This window comes from Pseudonaja textilis, chromosome 5 (assembly GCF_049901715.1).
Source record: "Pseudonaja textilis isolate UNSWEBS1 chromosome 5, rPseTex1.2, whole genome shotgun sequence".
Lineage (NCBI taxonomy): Eukaryota > Metazoa > Chordata > Lepidosauria > Squamata > Elapidae > Pseudonaja > Pseudonaja textilis.
In genome coordinates, this window is record NC_141994.1 from 32,592,974 (window position 1) to 32,612,112 (window position 19,139).

The 19,139-nt window shown below is 34.3% G+C and overlaps 1 protein-coding gene across 3 annotated transcripts in view; it reads right to left on the reverse strand.

Annotated features, from left to right (window-relative positions):
- Nucleotides 1–19,139, reverse strand: part of PTPRR (protein tyrosine phosphatase receptor type R) — an 81,470-nt gene that overhangs the window by 31,127 nt on the left and 31,204 nt on the right. Inside the window, exons 1-5 of one of the 3 annotated variants that reach the window (XM_087934456.1) lie at nucleotides 13,408–13,515; nucleotides 7,411–7,524; nucleotides 6,013–6,165; nucleotides 3,726–3,842; nucleotides 912–1,174 (exon numbers count right to left, since the gene is read on the reverse strand). In XM_087934456.1, the coding sequence (XP_087790582.1) occupies nucleotides 912–1,174; nucleotides 3,726–3,842; nucleotides 6,013–6,165; nucleotides 7,411–7,524; nucleotides 13,408–13,476 (716 nt within the window). In that variant the 5' untranslated portion in view covers nucleotides 13,477–13,515. Of the gene's footprint in view, nucleotides 1–911; nucleotides 1,175–3,725; nucleotides 3,843–6,012; nucleotides 6,166–7,410; nucleotides 7,525–13,407; nucleotides 13,516–19,139 lie in introns of those variants that run through there. The other 2 variants (XM_087934454.1, XM_087934455.1) reach the window with 2 other exon arrangements.

Here is a 19,139-nt window from a genome sequence, read left to right on the forward strand (position 1 = left end):
GTGTCACTGCTTATCAAGAAATAACATTCAATGTGAGCCATAAGGAAGCAAAATATTTCTGGTGCAAGCTAATTCAGGGGAAGCAATGATCATCGTAGCATCAGTTTATCTCTGACATGGATTAAAAACACTGCCTTGCTTTGCATTGCTACAGCAAAAATCTTAAGGGGATATATTTGAACTCTGCAAGCTACGCATTATTGAACAATAGACCGTACAATATTCACTGATTTAGATGTGAATGTTCTCTGTTCTTGCCTTTCACATTTAGACCAGGGCCTTTTAGGAAAACAATGGAAACAATTCCTATAACACACAACAGTGCATACTTATATGCTACTACTAATTTAAGGTAGCATAAATATTTTAAGGCAATAATACTATCTCAACCATTCTTTAAGAAAGGCTCATCAAATCAATATCCATAACACAGGCAACTTTTTTTGGGGGGGGGGCTATTGTCACCTGGGAAGCATATGGGGTTTGCCTATTCACCACCTTTGTGGACAAACGTCTCTTTACTAGAATCATGTGGTCGGTGTGACTAGCTTTCTGAAACTATACTTACCATCTCTAACTTGCCTTGGCCTTCTCTGCATTGAAAGATAGTCTTGGAAATAAAATTAAAAACCAAAATATAGCCAGTAAACCATTTTCATTTTCTAAAACCACCTACAGAAATTGGAGGCATTCTTAGAAATAAAATGACGCTTAACGTTGATGCTTTGATCTAGCAACATGCCAAATCCGTATTCTTTGTTTTTAATGAAAGTAATCCTAAAAATAATAAAAGTTACATGGGGCACAGAGATTTATCAGGATGGTATCTATAGACCCATAGGCATGTCAAGTTGCTTTCCTGCCTTACACAGAGATAATAATAAACTCTGTCCACCCGGCTTTCATCCTACCTTTCTTGCAGCCCCACCGGTTTCATTTTGAAAGGTGATGGATTGGCAGAAAGTGGAGGCTTGATCTCAGTAGTACATTGTCCATGGGGATCTACTACAACATTGAGTGCTTTATGGGTCTGTTCAGATTGGACCATTCTGTTTGCTGTCTTATATTCAGATGGAGTTCTTTGCAGAGGGATGGGAGAAAGGTGTATTTCCTGTTTTTTGTTCTTATCCTGTCTCACAGAAAATTGTATTTTCTCTTTCACTCGATATAAAACCTGTTCATAATAGAGAAAACAGTTGTTTTTACCATAAATTCTGAAAAAAAAGCACATACTAGATTATTATTGAACTGGATAGAATATTAGATACTAATATGATAAATGACCAATAGGCATGAAGAGCATCAACAGCACGGGTGGGATTCAATTTTTTTAACAACTGGTTCTGTGGGCGTGGCTTAGTTGGTGGGCATGGCTTGGTGGTCATGTGATTGGGTGGACATGGCTTGGTGGTCATGTTATTGGCTGGGCGTGGCCAACTTAATATCACTCACATCGAGGCATGCATCTCCTTGCCTGGCCTTTCATGACTGTGGGGATGCTGCAACAGTCGTAAGTGTGAAAAATGGTCATAAGTCACTTTTTTCAGTGCCATTGTAACTTTAAATGGTCACTCTACACAAGCAAAGTACCAGCAAAGGAGGGGAAAAAAATTCCAGAGAAGTTCCTGAGATAGGAAGTCTAGTCCTGCCAAGACTGTAATAAGGGTTAACAGAGAGGCAGTTTCTAAAAGCAACACCAGAATGTTTCCTTCCTGCCTTCCTTACAGGATTAGGGCAGTAATTTCTTCTAACAACCGGTTCTCCAAACTGCTTAGAATGTTAACAACCAGTTCTAGCGAATAGGTGTGAACTGGTAGAATCCCACCCCTGATCAGCAGTGATAAAAAAAACATTTTTCTACAGATTATTGAATGGATAGCTTAAATCATTCATTAGCTAGTTTGGCATGTATTATCTGCAATTTGGGTTTCTAGCATAATATTTCACAACAAGATTTATTGGGTTGCTTTTGTCAGGGGAACAACTAAATTGTACTGGGAACTAATTCAATAAGCAACTATTGAAAATAGACTAATGTTAGGCTACTTTGTATCAATCTATTTTTCAAAATATAGTACTGGCAAAGGAAATAATAAATGTTGAAGTGAAATTAAAAGAAAACAGAACTCTGGCTATAAAAGGAAATCAATAGGTAGAGATCCTTGCCTATAGCAATAATTTAAAAAAACCTTAACCAATAAGATCAATTCAATAATGCAAAGTAAATACAATGTGCTTCTTTAAAATAAAAGGCTAAAGGAAAAAAACTAATTACTTGGGGGTTTATAATAGTTAAGAAATTAGGCCAGGATGAGGAAGAACCCAGGCTCAAGCTTCCAACTGACCATGGATTGTCTTTGGCTGAGATAATGTGACAGGTACAACCAAATTCACTTTTTGGGTTGATCTTTATAAACAGAGCAGTTGTTTATTTCTAATTGTCTGAATTGTCAAACTTTGTTAATAACAATAAATAGGAACATAATAATAATTGAATAGGCACAAAATAACAACTAGCGGTGGTAATAACCTACACCCCACCTATGGGACAGGAAATTATTATATAAGGGTAAACCAGCATGCTACAACTAAGCATGAATGAACAGAATACATTAATCATTAAAGAAATAGAAAAGAAAGAAGCCGCTGGTTCAAATGAAAAAAAAAAAGCTATTCACAGGTGGGCACTGCAGTAGTGTTTGAAAATTAAAAAAGGACATCCATCGCCACAAGTCCAGAAAAACAGATGGAAATATAAGATGAAAAGCCTGGAATATTACTGCTGACAAAAACAAAAATCAAACTAAGTGGAATCTAATAAAAATTGTGCAAATGAACAGCTAATTATTTGGCTTGATATATTAGGGTTTACCAGTCAGAGCATAACTGTTAGAAACTATTTTATCATTCAGCATATAAACAACAGGAAATTGCACTAGTCATAATGCATCATTATTCTATACATATTTACCATGACTTTCACACTATTTGTTTTCCTGAAAGCATCCATAGTTACCCCAAGAAGGACACCATGGGAGGTGGGACAATTGAGAAAAAAAATTCATCATTTCATTCTGATGTAAAACCCATGAATTATGCACTTGAACATGACACAGGAAAGCAAGTGCGAAAGAGCAAGTTTCGTGTTGTGATTTCATCATACATGTCTTGTCTTAATTAGCAGCAAATGCGTAAACAAACATGGTAGCACTTTGTGTTTTTAAAAATTAGCCAGCTAAGGACCAAATAAGCTTATTAGAGCATGGTTAGCTAAATGTATAACTGGGTGTGAAAATGGATTCAGCGTATGATTTTTTTCCGCTCTTCCAATTCAGCTGCTGTGATTCACCAAAAATCAATTTGTTGTTCAATAGGAGAATGAAAAATCTGGATTCAGTTCATGCTTTACTCCGCCTCCCCTCCAACTACTATTTGTTTAAAGGCACCATATATTTACAGTGCCAATTATAAGCATGTGTTTGGCTGAGGGCAAATAAATGAACTCACCCTTTAAAAAATGTGGGAATTGCCCCCTCAAAGTCATCTGAATGACAGCATTACTTGGTCTATGCATGATTAAGATTCACTTTATGCCTCATTTTGCATTAACTTTGTTTGTGACTAAAAGACTGGACTGTTTTTAGCAAATAATAATTAAGCACCAGTAAATCTTGTTTTGCTTTCCAGAAAGCAAAAGCAGTGACAATGGAAGCTAACAGACTTACCATCAGACATGTCACAATAACAACAAAGATGCTGAGAAAGATTATGACAGCATAAAATCCTTCTTTACTCCAGAGTTTATCCGATTCATGCTTTCCTTGCAAAACATTTTTCTTTGACTTATAAAGACATAAAAGAAAAAAAAAGTAATTATATGGTTCTGGACATGCATGTGAGAATCATTGCCAACCTAATATAAATCTTTATCTTTCTTCAATAATATTTTTATCTTTCTTCAGTAACATACAGTGCTTCAGTGATTCAATACATTTCTATTATTTTTAAAATTTTTGCATCAGTAAACATAAGATGACCCTACCAGATAGATATGCTATCGTTATATTTTGTAACGTATCTAATTTCCTGTGACCTTGTATGGAAGTGAAAATGGGACTTTGAAGAAGGAAAATAGGAAGTTCAACAGCTTTTGAACTTTGGTATGGGAGAAAAGTCCTAAAAATATCATGGACAGCTAAGAAAATGTATTACTAAATAAATCAACCCAAAGTTCTACTTCGATGCACAAATGACCAGGATAAAATTAGCCTGGTTTCTGTACATTATGCGAAGATCCAACTCTCTGGATAAGGCTGTGATGGTGGGAAGGGTGGACAGAAAAAAATAAGAAAATGGACTGCATTTGGATTGGCTCAATTACTGTTGGATAGACTTGGTTACTGTAGCAACATTGGAAGGTCTATGTGGTCACTGGGAATTGAAAACGACTTGAGGTGAGGAAAAGAGATGAAATAATGGGACAAAGAAAGAAAGAAAAAAATAGAGAAATTGTTTTGTTTATTTGCTTTATCCATGAAATAACGGAATAACAGAGTTGGAACGGACCTTGGTGGTCTTCTAGTCCAACCCCTTGTTTGAGCAAGAGACTCTATACCATTCCAGACAAATGGCTGTCCAATCTTTTCTTAAAAATAAAAAATTCATTGCATTTATTAAAATCAATAACTTTTAACCTCCATATCACTTAAAACAGGATAGACTTGGTTTAGAATAGAATAGAATAGAATAGAATAGAATAGAATAGAATAGAATAGAATAGAATAGAATTCTTTATTGGGCCAGTGTGATTGGACACACAAGGAATTTGTCTTTGGTGCATATGCTCTCCAGTGTACATAAAGGAAAAATAAAATATATTAATCAAGAATCATAAGATACAACACTTTGTGATAGTCATAGATTACTAATAGCTGAAAGAACCAACCAGGCTCCTTTAAAAAAAAACCCATCAGAGTCTACATACATTGATATTAGGTTCTCATATGAATGAATGTAGCTTATGCTTTCTTGAATCATATGCAATCCTATATATACTAATTTGAAATTATAGCATGTTGAATTCCATGACGCTTACTGCTGGGATCATAAATTTTTGTTGTCATTTTAAAATTATACTTCTTTTTGCATACACACAAACACATACTATGTAATATCAAATTAAAGTAGAACAACATTATAAAACAGTAGTGGACTGCTTTACTTTCAAAGTATAGGTGATGAGAGGCAAAGAGTAGTAACAAGTAGCCTAATGTTACCTATAACATTATCAGGGTTACAATCATTAAAAGCTTATGCTGAGGAAAATCTCCTCTTGACATGATGACCATATGACTTTGAGTCAGTCACTTTCACTCAGTTTGACTTCATTGTAGCTTACTATACAAAATAAAGAAAAAATCCATCTGTACTTTCTTGAACTTTTTGAGAAAAGGAACTCTATTAATCAGCCCTCGTGATACTGCCCGATACCAGATGACCCTCACTGGGTTGATTTCTAACCATGGAATGAAAACAAAGTTCCAATATGCTGTGCATTAATCCTGTTTAAAGGGTAAGAACCTTTAATGTACTGTTTTAGTTAGCACCTTGATTCCCTTAGATGCACAATGAATTTAGGAATTTATAATCTAGAAAATACTAGAAAGGTCTTTATTTACTGTTTATCGGTGATGCAGTGGTTAGAGTGCAGTATTGCAAGCTACTTCTGCTGCAACCAGCTGCCTGCAATCTGGCAGATCGGATCTCACCAGGCTCAAGGTTGACTCAGCCTTCCATCCTCCCAATGTGGGTAAAATAAGGACCCAAATTGTTGGGGGCAATATGCTGACTCTGTAAACCACTTAGAGGTGGCTGTAAAGCACTATAAAGCAGTATATAAGACTAAGTGCTATTACTATTGCTATCATCTGAGTTTGTAAAATAATAACAGGTCTTAAAGGAGTATATATGAGTAACATATTAGCACTTTATAATATTGATACAGTTGCTTACCTCTGGGGATATCTCTGTAATTCCAAACTGGGTTAATCCTTGGCGTAGGATGTTGATATTAAGAGATCGTAGTACTTCTTTGGATGGGATAGTATCAGAAACTCCTTTACTACTGACTGGAGATATGAAGAGTTCAACACAGTTCCTCTTGCCCTAGCAATAATACATAAAATAAGAGAAGAATAGTTCAAAATTTTTTTTTAAGAATAAACATATAAATTAACTGTATGAGTTACTGTTCTTGCAAGTGTCAAACAAATAATAAAAATGGATGGTTGAGATTAATTACAATTAGCTATCTAGAAGTTCAAATTGGATCCAAGTTGATATTTTGAATATCCCAAACTACATTTCAAATATATGGATTTCCTTCCTGTTTATGTTATATTTCAAGCTTTGTTAATTAGTGACAATTTCACTGTTGCAGAAAGCTTTTAGGAAGGGATAGAACATGGTTGGATAACATCACCTAAGCCTAATTGCAATACCCCTTAACTGGAACGTAAGCGTGATCTGGCTCCTTTTTGGCAGACAGGTGAGAAAGAGAACAGGATATCACAAAAAACAAAACAAAACAAAGGGGTTGCTAGAAAAATTTAAAAAGTGGTTTCCAGGAGAGAAAAATTCATCTGTTTTTTACATTATTATCAGTTACTTTTATTTCAGTTGTTATTTCCCAGCAGAAAGAAAAAAGAAGTCCACTTCTGGTATTGGACTCAACTCATCACCTCATCAGGCAAGGAAGAAAAAAATGACTGACCATCACATTAGCGCTTATTAAATTTGGTAGATCAATCAAATAGCTTCATTTAATGCTGGGTGGCTACTTTTTCTACTCAGACTATAGGTAGCCAAAAAGCAGTCCCAATAAAGCTTCTCCTAGGAGGCCTGCTGTGATTTGTAGCATTCGCAGCATGAATGAAATTTGTCTTGCAGTGGCAAGCACATACAAGGAAAATGAAGGTAGTTGGTATATGTATATGTATTATGTATATATATCCCTATCTCCATTTCTGTAACGATGTCTGTCTGTTTGTCTGTCTGCCTAACTATCATTAATATGGTGTACTAGTTATGAAGCTATACTAGAATTGACGAGAACCAGAACAAAAGCTAAGTGGGCAACTTTGCACCAGTCAGTCTCTCTTAGACTGAAAAGTTGTCTATCCATTGAAGTTAACTGAATCAGTGTGGTAGATTGTAGACCACCATAACCTTCAGTAGAAAGGCTGTCATTCTGCAATGGATTTGGGCTGATATTACACAGAGAACCTTCTTGTCCACACTGTTACTTCTATAGCTAGCAGGTATATAGAACCATTTATTTGTTCAGGGTTGTTGGTTTTATTTCCAGGAGGTGAAACTATGCAATAGTAAACACAAAACGAAGCCACTTACAATCAGTCGGTTGATATGCACTTGCTGCGGCAAGAGTCCTAAAGCAGCAGCCACTCCTTGGCGGAAAATCCGAAGCAAAGTGATATTCAACTTGTTTACATCCATTTGCAGAGTCTGCAAAACAAACCCAAACAGTGCTAATCTTGCAAGGCACACACAGTTCCCTGCTAATGAGTGACCTCCGTGAATTGTGCAAATCATTTTTCCCAGGATGGCAATGTGTGAAGTCAATTTGCATTTCAAACAGAGAACAAGAGTTGGGGGAGTGAGGTCAGGGCTGCAGGATTCCAGACTATTAATGGATGTTAGTTTAAAGAATGTTAACATTTCCTCTTTTCATAACCTTAAGTTCACCATGAGGTCAACAAATTTTTTTTGGCTATATTCTTGGACCTTTTACAGGAGCTACAGTGCCAGATCACAAAGTATTGTAATAGAACTAAGTGAAACAGCATCACCCAGAAAATTTGACCTCTGATTATTATCATTCTTCCTAGAAATAAAACAAAATAATGGGTAGTTTGGAGCACTCTTAGCTGCTTTCAAAAAGCTAAGCTAGATCAGACATGGTTAGTGCTTGCATAGGCTACCACCAGGAAATCTCCAAACTGTAAACTAGACTAGGAAGCAAGAACAAAAAGTGTAGTCCTCAGGATGAAGGAAGACTTTACCTTTTGTGTTATTGTTTCTAAAGATGAGGAACATGGTGTATCAAAATTCTCCACCAAATTGGTGGGCAACAGTTGGGGAAGAGTTCTTCCAGGGAAAGGAAATATCTTCAACAATTTCTGCCTTTGTGTGTATCCTTTGTGAGTATCCTGAGAAGAAGCTACTAAAAAGCCCATGGGAGGATATCCCTCATGACTGAAATATGAGAAGCCAGAGAAGTTACAGACCACTGGAATTTGATACACTCCCATGTTTCTCTTAGAGTAGACACTTTGAAACTTAAGGGGGGGAGGGGTGTCATTTTCTCAGCTTGGCATTAATCAGTGCTTCCTGCAGTGTGGAAATTAAACAACTGCAGATCTCAACTTGTTTAGGATATCACATGTTCCTGAACTGAAAACTGGTATTCCAACCTGACAAATGAAACCTTGCTGAGTGCCCACATGACATTGATTAAATCCATCAATCAACAGTTGAAATTAGGAGTTTTACCAAGGATTAGCCAGCAAGTGGGGAAACGCCCCGCCCCCCCCTTTTCAGGCATTGCTCCTGATTTTTCTTTGCAGGGGTGCAGTAGGCAGTTGAGTGATTACCACGTATGAGTATCCTTGGGATATATCAATTAAAAAGTAACTAGTACATGTAAATAGTGTGTTGATTTATTGCCTTAGCCCCAGTGAATTCATAGAGGTATGTGTGAGTTAATAAAATTCTATTATCATTTTAGCAGGCCAATGTACTCAATGTCTGAGAAGCTATGGTCTAATTTATTATGTAGAAGCAACAAATGAAGAACATTCACTAGAGGAGAGAGATTTTACTTCACTGAATTACTTAAGTTTGTATTTTTGAACCAATATGTGAACCCAAACTTAGATTTCTTTAAAAATTCATTCTCTTTCAAAATTTGCAATTATTTACTAATTTGCAAACAGTACCTTAGAAGAAGATTTGAACAAAATACTTATATTTGTGAAAATAATGTATAAAAATGCATTAAATCAGGGAAAATAGTTTTTTAACCTCTTTACATTGGACATGATTATAAATAAAAAGTATACTTGGAGAAATGTACTAAAATATATTTCACAAAGTGAAATAGAAAAAAACATCACAATTCCTATCTTAAATAAGCCTTTAAATTGGTGCCATCCTAGAATGTTCATCCAGATGAAAATTCTAGGATGGTACCAGTTGGAAGGCTTGTTTAAGATAGAAATTGTGATGTTGTTTCTATTTGACTTTGTGAAATATATTTCAGCCAGGTGAAAATTCTGATTAGATCAGATACAAACTACTTGGGCTGTGTCACTTGGCCTACTTTTAACACCACACCATCCCTGCCTAATGAAGCTGATCTCACTGTCCATCTTGGAACTTGGGTAAGTGCCACAAAGCAATTTACATGATGAGAAAGCCTCTGTGAGTAAGATCCATTCCACAAGCCTTTAAGATAAGTTTCTTTACATACCACTTATATCTTGGGCAATAATCTTCCAAGGAACAATGGAAAGAGATTAATTGGTTAGAAATTCCTCAAATACTTCTGGCACCTTTAATTCAACAAAGGAAGCATTGTATCTTCTGAAGCCAGGCTACACTAATTAGTCATATTATGCCTTGTTGATCTGTACTGTTTATCATTTTTGGCACCTGCTCCTTGAGGTGAGTTCATGTTTGAATATACAGTACCACACACGCTGGCAGCCGTGACTTAGTAACCCAAAAGGAGAAGATAACCACTCCAGGGAACACAGCTTCCCAATGCAATTTATTTATCTGGTTACTACAACTGTTAGAGACAGTTTCCAGGTTTCAGGATTATAGATATGATGAATTATATTACCAGGTTATGCCTGAAAATTTGGCTAATTTATACATATATAATAAAAATAAAAAGACTAAAAACTAGTAATATTTAAATGCCTAATAGTTTCATTGGGGGAGAATAAAGTCTTCACAAACAGGGAGAAAGTACTTTTTAAACCATTAGATGGAAAACAGTATTTGGTGTAACATGTGCATTAATGTGTGCGTTTACATGTGCACATTCTCTGAGGTTTATACTGTATTTGAATATAGTTTCAGTGTAAAAGGCTGCTTAAAAGTAAAATTTGAGAGATATTTGAACGGGAGCTTACAACATTCTAATTTGATTTCTTCAGATTAGCAAGCAAACATTGCAAATTTCTGGCAAAAATACTTGCAGATTTTTGCTTATTATCTGTAGTAAGAAAATTGCATCATGGAATTCAAATGACAGTTTCACGAACTGGAAGATTTTGTGGAGCTTTGGTGTCCATAGGCTCTCATGCTTTTCAAAGAATAATGAAAACAGTATAATGATTTCATGCCATAAGCTCTGCTCTTTCTGGGCATAGGTGTAACATTACAACACAGATAAAAAGGGATGAGATTTGCATTGTGACACCATGACCCTGCTAGAGTTAATATGACTGTCCCCCCCTGAAGACTTATGTTGTAAGCATAATATCTATTTTAATATAGAGAAAAAAGTTATATTGACTATGAAAAATAAATCCTGAATCCTCTGGGGAAAAATGTTTATTATCAGGCTAGCTCAAAGATTATCACACATATCAGAGTTTGGCACTCTTTGAGTCAAGTATGATGTGGTCAAGAATGTTGTGTGTTAGGAATAGGAGTAGAGAGACTGTTGTCACAGTGTCTGCACACTGGCTTGAGATTTTCACAGAGATATCCCTGCCAGCTCAGATCTCAGTAATGAACTTATGAAACTGTTATTTGATATTTGTTATTCCAATATACATTACTTGTTACACAGCGTTACATTTACAATTGAAATCTATTGACCTAGTTTGAAGCTGAACCTTTTGTAGCTGTTTGCAATTATGATGACTGTTATTGCTATTCAGTTTAGCAAACAACTTTCATTTAAGATCAACAATGAACTTGACTGTTTCTCCTAGATTCAGCCCATTCATTAAAAACAAGTTTAAAAGCATCTATCTCAAGACAGATCTTCAGGAAACTTGAACAATTATCTAATTTATAAATAGTTTCATCCTTTCTATTCCTTGGATAGATGTTTTGATGTGACATATATTATTTTAAAGAATATAGATTTTTGTAGAATCCAGAATTCTGCACAGCACCAAATAAAATACCTGTTGTAATTTTGGCATATCAGTCAATAAATTTCTAAATGTTGAAGTAGATTTTATTTAGTCTCCAATATTTTCTTTATATATTATGTTAATTTAAAATTGCCTGCAATTATGGAACAAAAACTATTTTACTAAGAAAGCATTTTAATCTTAATTTTAAAACATTTTAAGCCAACCATAACATTTAATCATTTAGGTTTCTACAAAACTAAGTTAATTAAGCTCTCTGTAAAGTTAATTAACTGTTCTTTTCAGGAATATTAATTTTTTCCTAGAGAGGGAAATATATGTCATAAAAGGTAAGATATCAGTGTGTCTAGGTGTAATGCTGCCCTAAAGTTTTTCATGCCTATCATCTTTGGATTACTGTTCTAGCAGTTTCTATAATATAGTTAGCTCCATAAATTATTGCACATATTTTAAGTTAGTTGCCTCTTTACTTTGCAACTATTGTAGAAGCAGGTACCTAATTGTTTGCCTAGACTTTTATTGAAGACTTTCATAGCAGACTTTCATTGTTGTGATATTTTAAAATTAGGATCTAATGCCAGAAGGCTTATTCTAGTGGAATGACATAATTGGATAAGAAGTGCTGCCATTACTGCTTATACCATTATATTTTGTGTGTGTTGTGTTTTGTATTATGTTGTGGTGGCTAGTTTTTAGTAAGTTAGCTTCCATCTTGGAAAGTTGTCTAAAAATAGAGAAACCTTGAAGATGGCTTGAGGTAGGACTAAATATCACAAAAGTGATGTTATACTTGAACTATGTTTCATGACTGCACATTTGGCAAATTCATAGATTATTATGCCTGAGCTGAAAGTATAATGAAAATGGTCATTCTAAAGTTTTGGGGGATGGGGGAAGATGATTCAATAATTGGGTAGGGAAAAAAGAGTCTCCATAGTTTTTGAGTAATCATAGTTCAGTCCAAAGAACAATAATATCTCATATAGTATCCTTTCCATCTCACCCATAAATATTAGAAGGTAACAAGTGCTTAGTTACACAGTTCCCTTTACTGGCAAGTCAAACTATTTTTGGCCCTTTGTGACGTGGGATGTCTTCTTTCCCCTTTGGCCTTTGTGGAAAGCAAGTTCTATTAGATATGAATGTGAATATTTTTTTTCAGGCTTTTTCCTAAAAAAAAATAGGGGGTGGATATAATTTCAATAATAATTGGTTAAATTAATATGAGTATGTAAACAAATAGATAAAAGAAAGCTTAAAAGATGTGGATTGATCGGTTTTTCAAGCATTGTATTAGAGATCAGAACTATTTCTTAAAACTTTGATTTTTATCCTAGAAGAATGATTGATCCAAAGTTATATCAAACTGGGCTCTCCATCATCTTCAATGTAATAATAATACTACACTGATCTTACACTTATGAATTATATATGTTTAGACATAACTTGCAAATTGTATACAAAATATTTTAGAGACAAATTGCATGTAAAAAGCAATATTTAAGTGTGAGCAATCTAGTTTTTACAGCACGTGAATATGTTTTTTGAATGAAACAACAAATCAATATTTATAATGCACATATTAAAATATTTGATTAGTAGCCAAGAGAATAATTAGAAACTAAATGAAATCACTTTGGAAACCAAATATGGTTCAGGGGCTACCAATTTTTCACACTGGACATGATAGAATAAAAATGAAATGTTTACTTTTATGTTAACTAGCCTCTCCTATCATGAAATTTACAGAAAGCATACCAAATAATTTGTATTAATTTATTGAAATAAAACCTAAAAATGCAATCCTCATTAAACTAACAAGTAAAACTGGACCTTTTAAAAACAGTTTACATTGTCCACGGCTGTTAAAACAGTAGTAACTGCCATTGCATCAAAGTTACCAAAAGTTCTAATTCAAATAAAAATTGAACTAAAAAATTGAACTTTTCACCTGGAAATACTGTGGAGGATTAGACTGAAGCACTAAAAAGATGATATTTTCAAGATCAGGTAACCCCAGGAATAAAATTAAGAGAAATTGGGCAAAAACATATTTTCATGACAGTACCTTTAACGACATTATTTGCCTTGAGGTTATACTTTTAAATATAAAAGAAGTAAAATACTAAGCTTATTTGCATCAAAAATCTCAGCCCTGCCTAACGGAGGTTTGTTCTGCTGTGTCTGAAAGAAAGAAAGAACACTATACCTTAGGTAATATCCAGGTTTCTCTAGTTTTCTTTGATATGGCTGATGCTCCCAGGTCTATGTCTCTCATTGACTATCTCATTTTCTGAAGAGGGTGTGAGTCATTCTAATCATGCACTGGTTTCTAAGTCAACAGAGAAATAGAGAGCAATTCCCATTCAGTCCCTGTAAAGTCATTGCCTGCATAACTGGTCCCAGAACTACTGAGACTGTCTCCTTTGGGATACAGCTCGGGTGCCTGCTGCTCTTGCAGCTTACGAGAACCAGAAAGTAAAGAAACTGGAGAAAGACCTGTCAGAAGAAAAGGAAGGCTTGGAGAAGACAGTTCTTGACTGAATGACCGTCCTTGAAGGTATCTGATATTTATGATTAGACCTATTATTAGATAAAATGTTGTGGCAATCTAAATAACAGGTTCTGGTTATCAGAGGACACTCAGCAATGAGGTGGTGACATGAGCTTCACTTGTTTCACAGGTTGCCATCCTGTTTAATCCACCCATCCCATTAGCAGTATTATTCCATCAGTCACTCAGCTCAGCTTTTGGTGTAATATGGAAATAATGACACTGCAATTTATATTATTGATTAATAATGACAATTTATGAAGAAAAATATTTTGATTTGATTAGATGTGGACTCCAAATAGCTGAACAACAATTTTCACACTACATTTATGGCATAATTGGACATTTTTACCCAAACAGGTTAAGAGCCATAGGCATAGTTTAGCATTCACTAAATGGGACAGTTATTTGTGCCTTCAATAGCTAGTGCCATTATTTAATTAAACTTGGATTCAATGACCCTTAATAATCTTGTTCCAATAATATAAATGTGTCTCCAATCAAACAAATTTTATTTTTCATACAGTTTTATTACTTTTTGTTATTTGATGTTTATTCAAAATGTTCGTGTATGGCTATAGATAAAATTTGATTGAATGTAAATGCATTAATGATTTGGATATTATATTATATTGTTGAAACTTGTATATATAAAATATAATATAATATCCAAATCATTAATGCATTTACATTCAATCAATAAATCTAGTATGAGAAATAAAACTTGTTTGATTAGACACACATTTATATTATTGGAACAAGTTTGTTAAGGGTCATTGAATCTAAATTTAATTAAATAATGGCACTAGCTACTGAAGCCACAAATAGCTGCCCCATTCAGTGAATGCTAAACTATGCCTGTGGCTCTTAACCTGTTTGGGTAGAAATGTCCAATTACCTTAACTTTGAGCTAGGAAATGTTACCTTTTTAATTGTTAGATCTATTCTACTCTTTTCTAATTATTTCTCTTCTAGCCAGATAGGTTGAATTTTATAAATAATTTTTTTTGTCCTAAACAACTTTAAAACAACCTCTGTTACTATGACTCATTAACAAAAGATAACAACAATGAATTAACTAATAATTTTTTGTGTTTTACATCATCTGATGTTGGCAAATAATTTGCTAGCTTTGATAGAGTCCATTCTATGTCTCATTTTATTTCATTTCTTAGGTTGCCAAAGGCCATGATAAAATGAAATCAAAATCAACCGAAGTAACATAAAATTCTATTATTTTTCTCCAATATTTTCCCAGCCATGAAGTATGTACTTTCTTTGCCATGATATTTCATCTTGATAGCTTCTCTTCTTGGTTATCTAGTAAAAATCAACTAAGAAAACAGCCTCAGAAAACTGGCATCTCTTTCTTAAATCCATAAACTCACTTTCTCTATAAAGATAAGTTGTACTGCAGAGACACTGGAGTAGTTTAGAAGAAGAAAACATACTTCAGCTGCTTTTAGTTTTGTAAATACATAATGACTTTATTGTGTATAATGAGTTATATGTTACCAATTGACATAAAGCAACTGATGTGTAGCTTAGAAAAAAATAGCACAAAATCCATTTGACACACTGAATATGCTTGGCAAAGAAAACACAAGCAATTCATCTGAACTTGGCCTGTATTTTTTCTTAAGCTCATATGTCCATTGCAAATATGTGTTGTTTAAATTCAAGTTAATTTCAGTGAAGAAATTATGCATGGAATTTCAGCTTCGTTGGTGATTACTACTGACATGGACTGTACTTATCACATTAATGTGCAGAATCTATGTGGTGTATTCTGATGAATAAAACAGCAAGGAGGATAGAAAAATTGCTAGAGGGATAAAAATCCCCATTATGAATATACCATTTAAATTATATTTCATTTTCATTGAAATAAGTATCCAACAGTCATACATTAGAGCCGCTGCATTTCATGTTACCACCATTCCTGTTGGATATTAGCATGGATTGCTCTTGGGCATACTGTTAGATCTTGTAAGCATGGGGTGCTTGCCAGCAATCATGAGAGACAAACTCAGTTCACATATGCATAATTATCAGTAACTACAACTTTAATTGCTATCTTACGTGAGTGGATGCAGACAGGATATTTCAAATATTTGTCTGACACAGATTATACATGTCTCACAATAACACATCAAACAGGAAGTTTATTAGTAGAAGCACAGCACAGGATCAGCTATGGGAAACAAATTATCTGTCTCTAGCATTAGAAACTTGACTCATGTGAACATCAGGGAATTTTTACAATCTAAGGAGGGGCCTGAAGCCCCATACAAATTTAACAAAAATACTCTACATTTTGACATTTAATATTTTGCAGAAATACTTCTGAGATTCTTTTAATATATCAAGTAGAATCATTGGGAAGCGGATGGCTAAAGTGCATATTGGGGAACAGAGAGAAAAATATACATAATCCCAATCAAAAGCTTTGATAAGCATGAACTAAGCTGAAGCACTTAGCATCTACACCTATTTTTTTTCTAGCAGGATTCATTTTTTCCTGGCAGCCAGTGTCCTACTGATATATTCTCATCGTATCATTCATTAATTGTCTCTACTGCTATTCTCTATGTAACTACAGATTAATCTTCACCCACTCACCATCTGTCATCATCTTTCTGTTTAAATCTCTGAAGCTTAAGAAAATAAAAACTGTCCACTGATGGAATATGCATAAAAGCTACTGGGAGAGGAATATTGGTAGTTTAAGCAATCAGCATAAATTCTGACATTATTGGGATTAGTTTATGTTCCATTTTAAATTATGGATTCACAAATGTCAAGTCACAGAGTTTCCTGTAACTAAGTATGATTTTAGCTACAATAGAATTTCCAATAAATGCATTGATAGCCTACTGAAAAAGCAGAACTGAGTAAAGGTCAGGTGATAGAATTTCATTGTTTTTGAGTTCTCATCATGCATTTGGATCCTCTTAGTTGTTCTGCTTGACCTTGTTGAACCCTGCCTAAGTGGGATCATTTTCACTACTCCAACCCAGCAGCCTATCATTTTGCCATCTGAACTAATACTTCCATCCTTGTCTGTCTCCCATTTGTTTCGAAGTCCATTGGTTTTCTTCTCACTGCTGTTTAGATCCTTTCCTTTTGCTGGATAAGGCTCAGTGGTTTAAATCCATTGGAAAAGGTCTGTGCTCCGGCAGTTTGAGTCCTATCATCATGTAATGGAGTGAGCCTGTTACTTGCCTCAGCTTTTTCCAACCTATCAGTTTGAAAGCATGTTACATGCAAGTAGTTAAAGTTGATGGGAAAAACAACGATGATTCATGCGGAAGTATGATCCCAACTGGTGCTGGACCTTCCTCAATGTGACGCTTGAACATAAGGCAACATCAGCAAGGTGAAAAGCCCCAGATGACAGTGCAGAATGCCATTAATCATTCTGAGAGTGGAGCTAGTTCACTCTCTGTGGTATACTTTGGATAGCCCTCAAGCATGAACCAAATTATTAACCATAGGGGACAATTATATTTACAGATAAGGATTGATAAAATGACAAATGTGACAGAAAAAAGTAATATGAGAAATGACAACAGAAATGAGACGAGAATTTTAGATAATATTGTAAAATAAGATATGAGAATGTATTACTATAACATGAATTGGAATTGGATAAGATAAGCTTAATATTTAACAATAATAAGGATGATGCAATATGAAGCCAAACAAATATAATGAACAGGTAACTATGGTCATGTTTGTATTGAGATGTGAAACCTGGAACCACACTGCTTGCCAAATGATAATTTTTTATTTTAAAAAATAAAATAAAAGCAGGGAGAAAATTGAAGAATGGAATTACTAGGTATGTTTAACTGATATGGTGGTAGGCATTTGGAGAGAGTTTTAAAAGGTTGAAAATAAGCATCGAAGGATTATGAATTTGTGAAATATATGCATTGAGAGATATGATTGATATTATTAATTTTGCCTATACTAAAATGTATGATATATTGATGCCACACTGTTAATGTATTGTTGTGCATATGCAGATTGAAATAATTATTTTTTGGAAAAAGAAAGCATGAACCAAATGGACTAGCAGTTTTAGGCAGCCAAATAACTGCCCTGTACTAACAATGTAGTCTCCGACACTAAATAAATAAATAAATCTTGTTGCTAGCTCTTTCTTATTTATTTTCCTTGGCATGAGATTCTCTTATAGATTTATTTTAAGCTTCTATTTTAAAGTATTTATTCTAAAAACATTGCATATAGGAATGTCAAGAGAAGGGCTACAGTATTTGCATTATATAGCTGTTAAAATGGTCCCTGCTGCTTTAACAATTTGACAATTTAGTCAGGAGAATCTATTTATCATGAATAATTTTGTCATACAAAATCTTTGTCACACCTTATAAGTTCCCAAATATTTTTCTAAGGAAAAGCTGATGATATCACCAGGCAGAATGGAAGAGAGGTAAGAATGTACACTTGCCTTTCCCATTGTTCATCTTTCATTATGTCCCATTTTTAAAGAAAACACATGTAAGTTAGAAAACACATGTAAATTGGACCGATACAAACTGGAGAAAGTGAACACAGAGAGATATTCCTTCCACATTTACAGCTTTAGAATAAAAAGTCATCCAATCAAGCTGGCTGATGGAATGTTGGCAGAATGGATGAATCAGAGCATATAATTATACTATGAAGTTTGCTATCATAAATTATGGGGATATCATCAACTTGAAAGTTGTGAATGGGACATAAATAAATCCATGTACGGTAAAGCTGTCAATCATTACTGGTTATTGATAACAAAGCTGGCAACTATTGATACTGATGGTTATTGATGGTTTTGGTTGGCTACTGATATTGGTGTCCAGATACTGGGCAGATACATGAGCAGAAAAATGATGCTCCATTTATATCTAGTAACTTTGGGCACAATAAGTCTATATAAGTCAACAAAAATGTATACATAAGAAAAGTTATCATATGCTAACAATCATGGGAACACTAAGCTCAATCACAGGAACAACAATGATAGGTAATCCACAAGTACCTATTATTATATGAACATCTCTGTGACAGATGTTCTGCTAAGACCTGATTCTGTACTTCTTTATCAGAGGCAGGCTACTTAACAACAATAATTAATAAACATAATTTATCCATGTTTTTTAATAGTCCTTACATACGTTTTGAAGCTCTTGTTGGTTGAGGGAAAAATGCATGTGGTATGAATAATACATTAAAACCATTGATGAAAAGAAAAACAGAAAATTTCACCATGGTTTCAATTTACTGAGATTTATAAATAAGAACATCATGTTGACTGTACAACATCAAATTTTGTTATGAGAATTTTATATTTCTGGCACCTAGAATATTTTTGTTTGCTC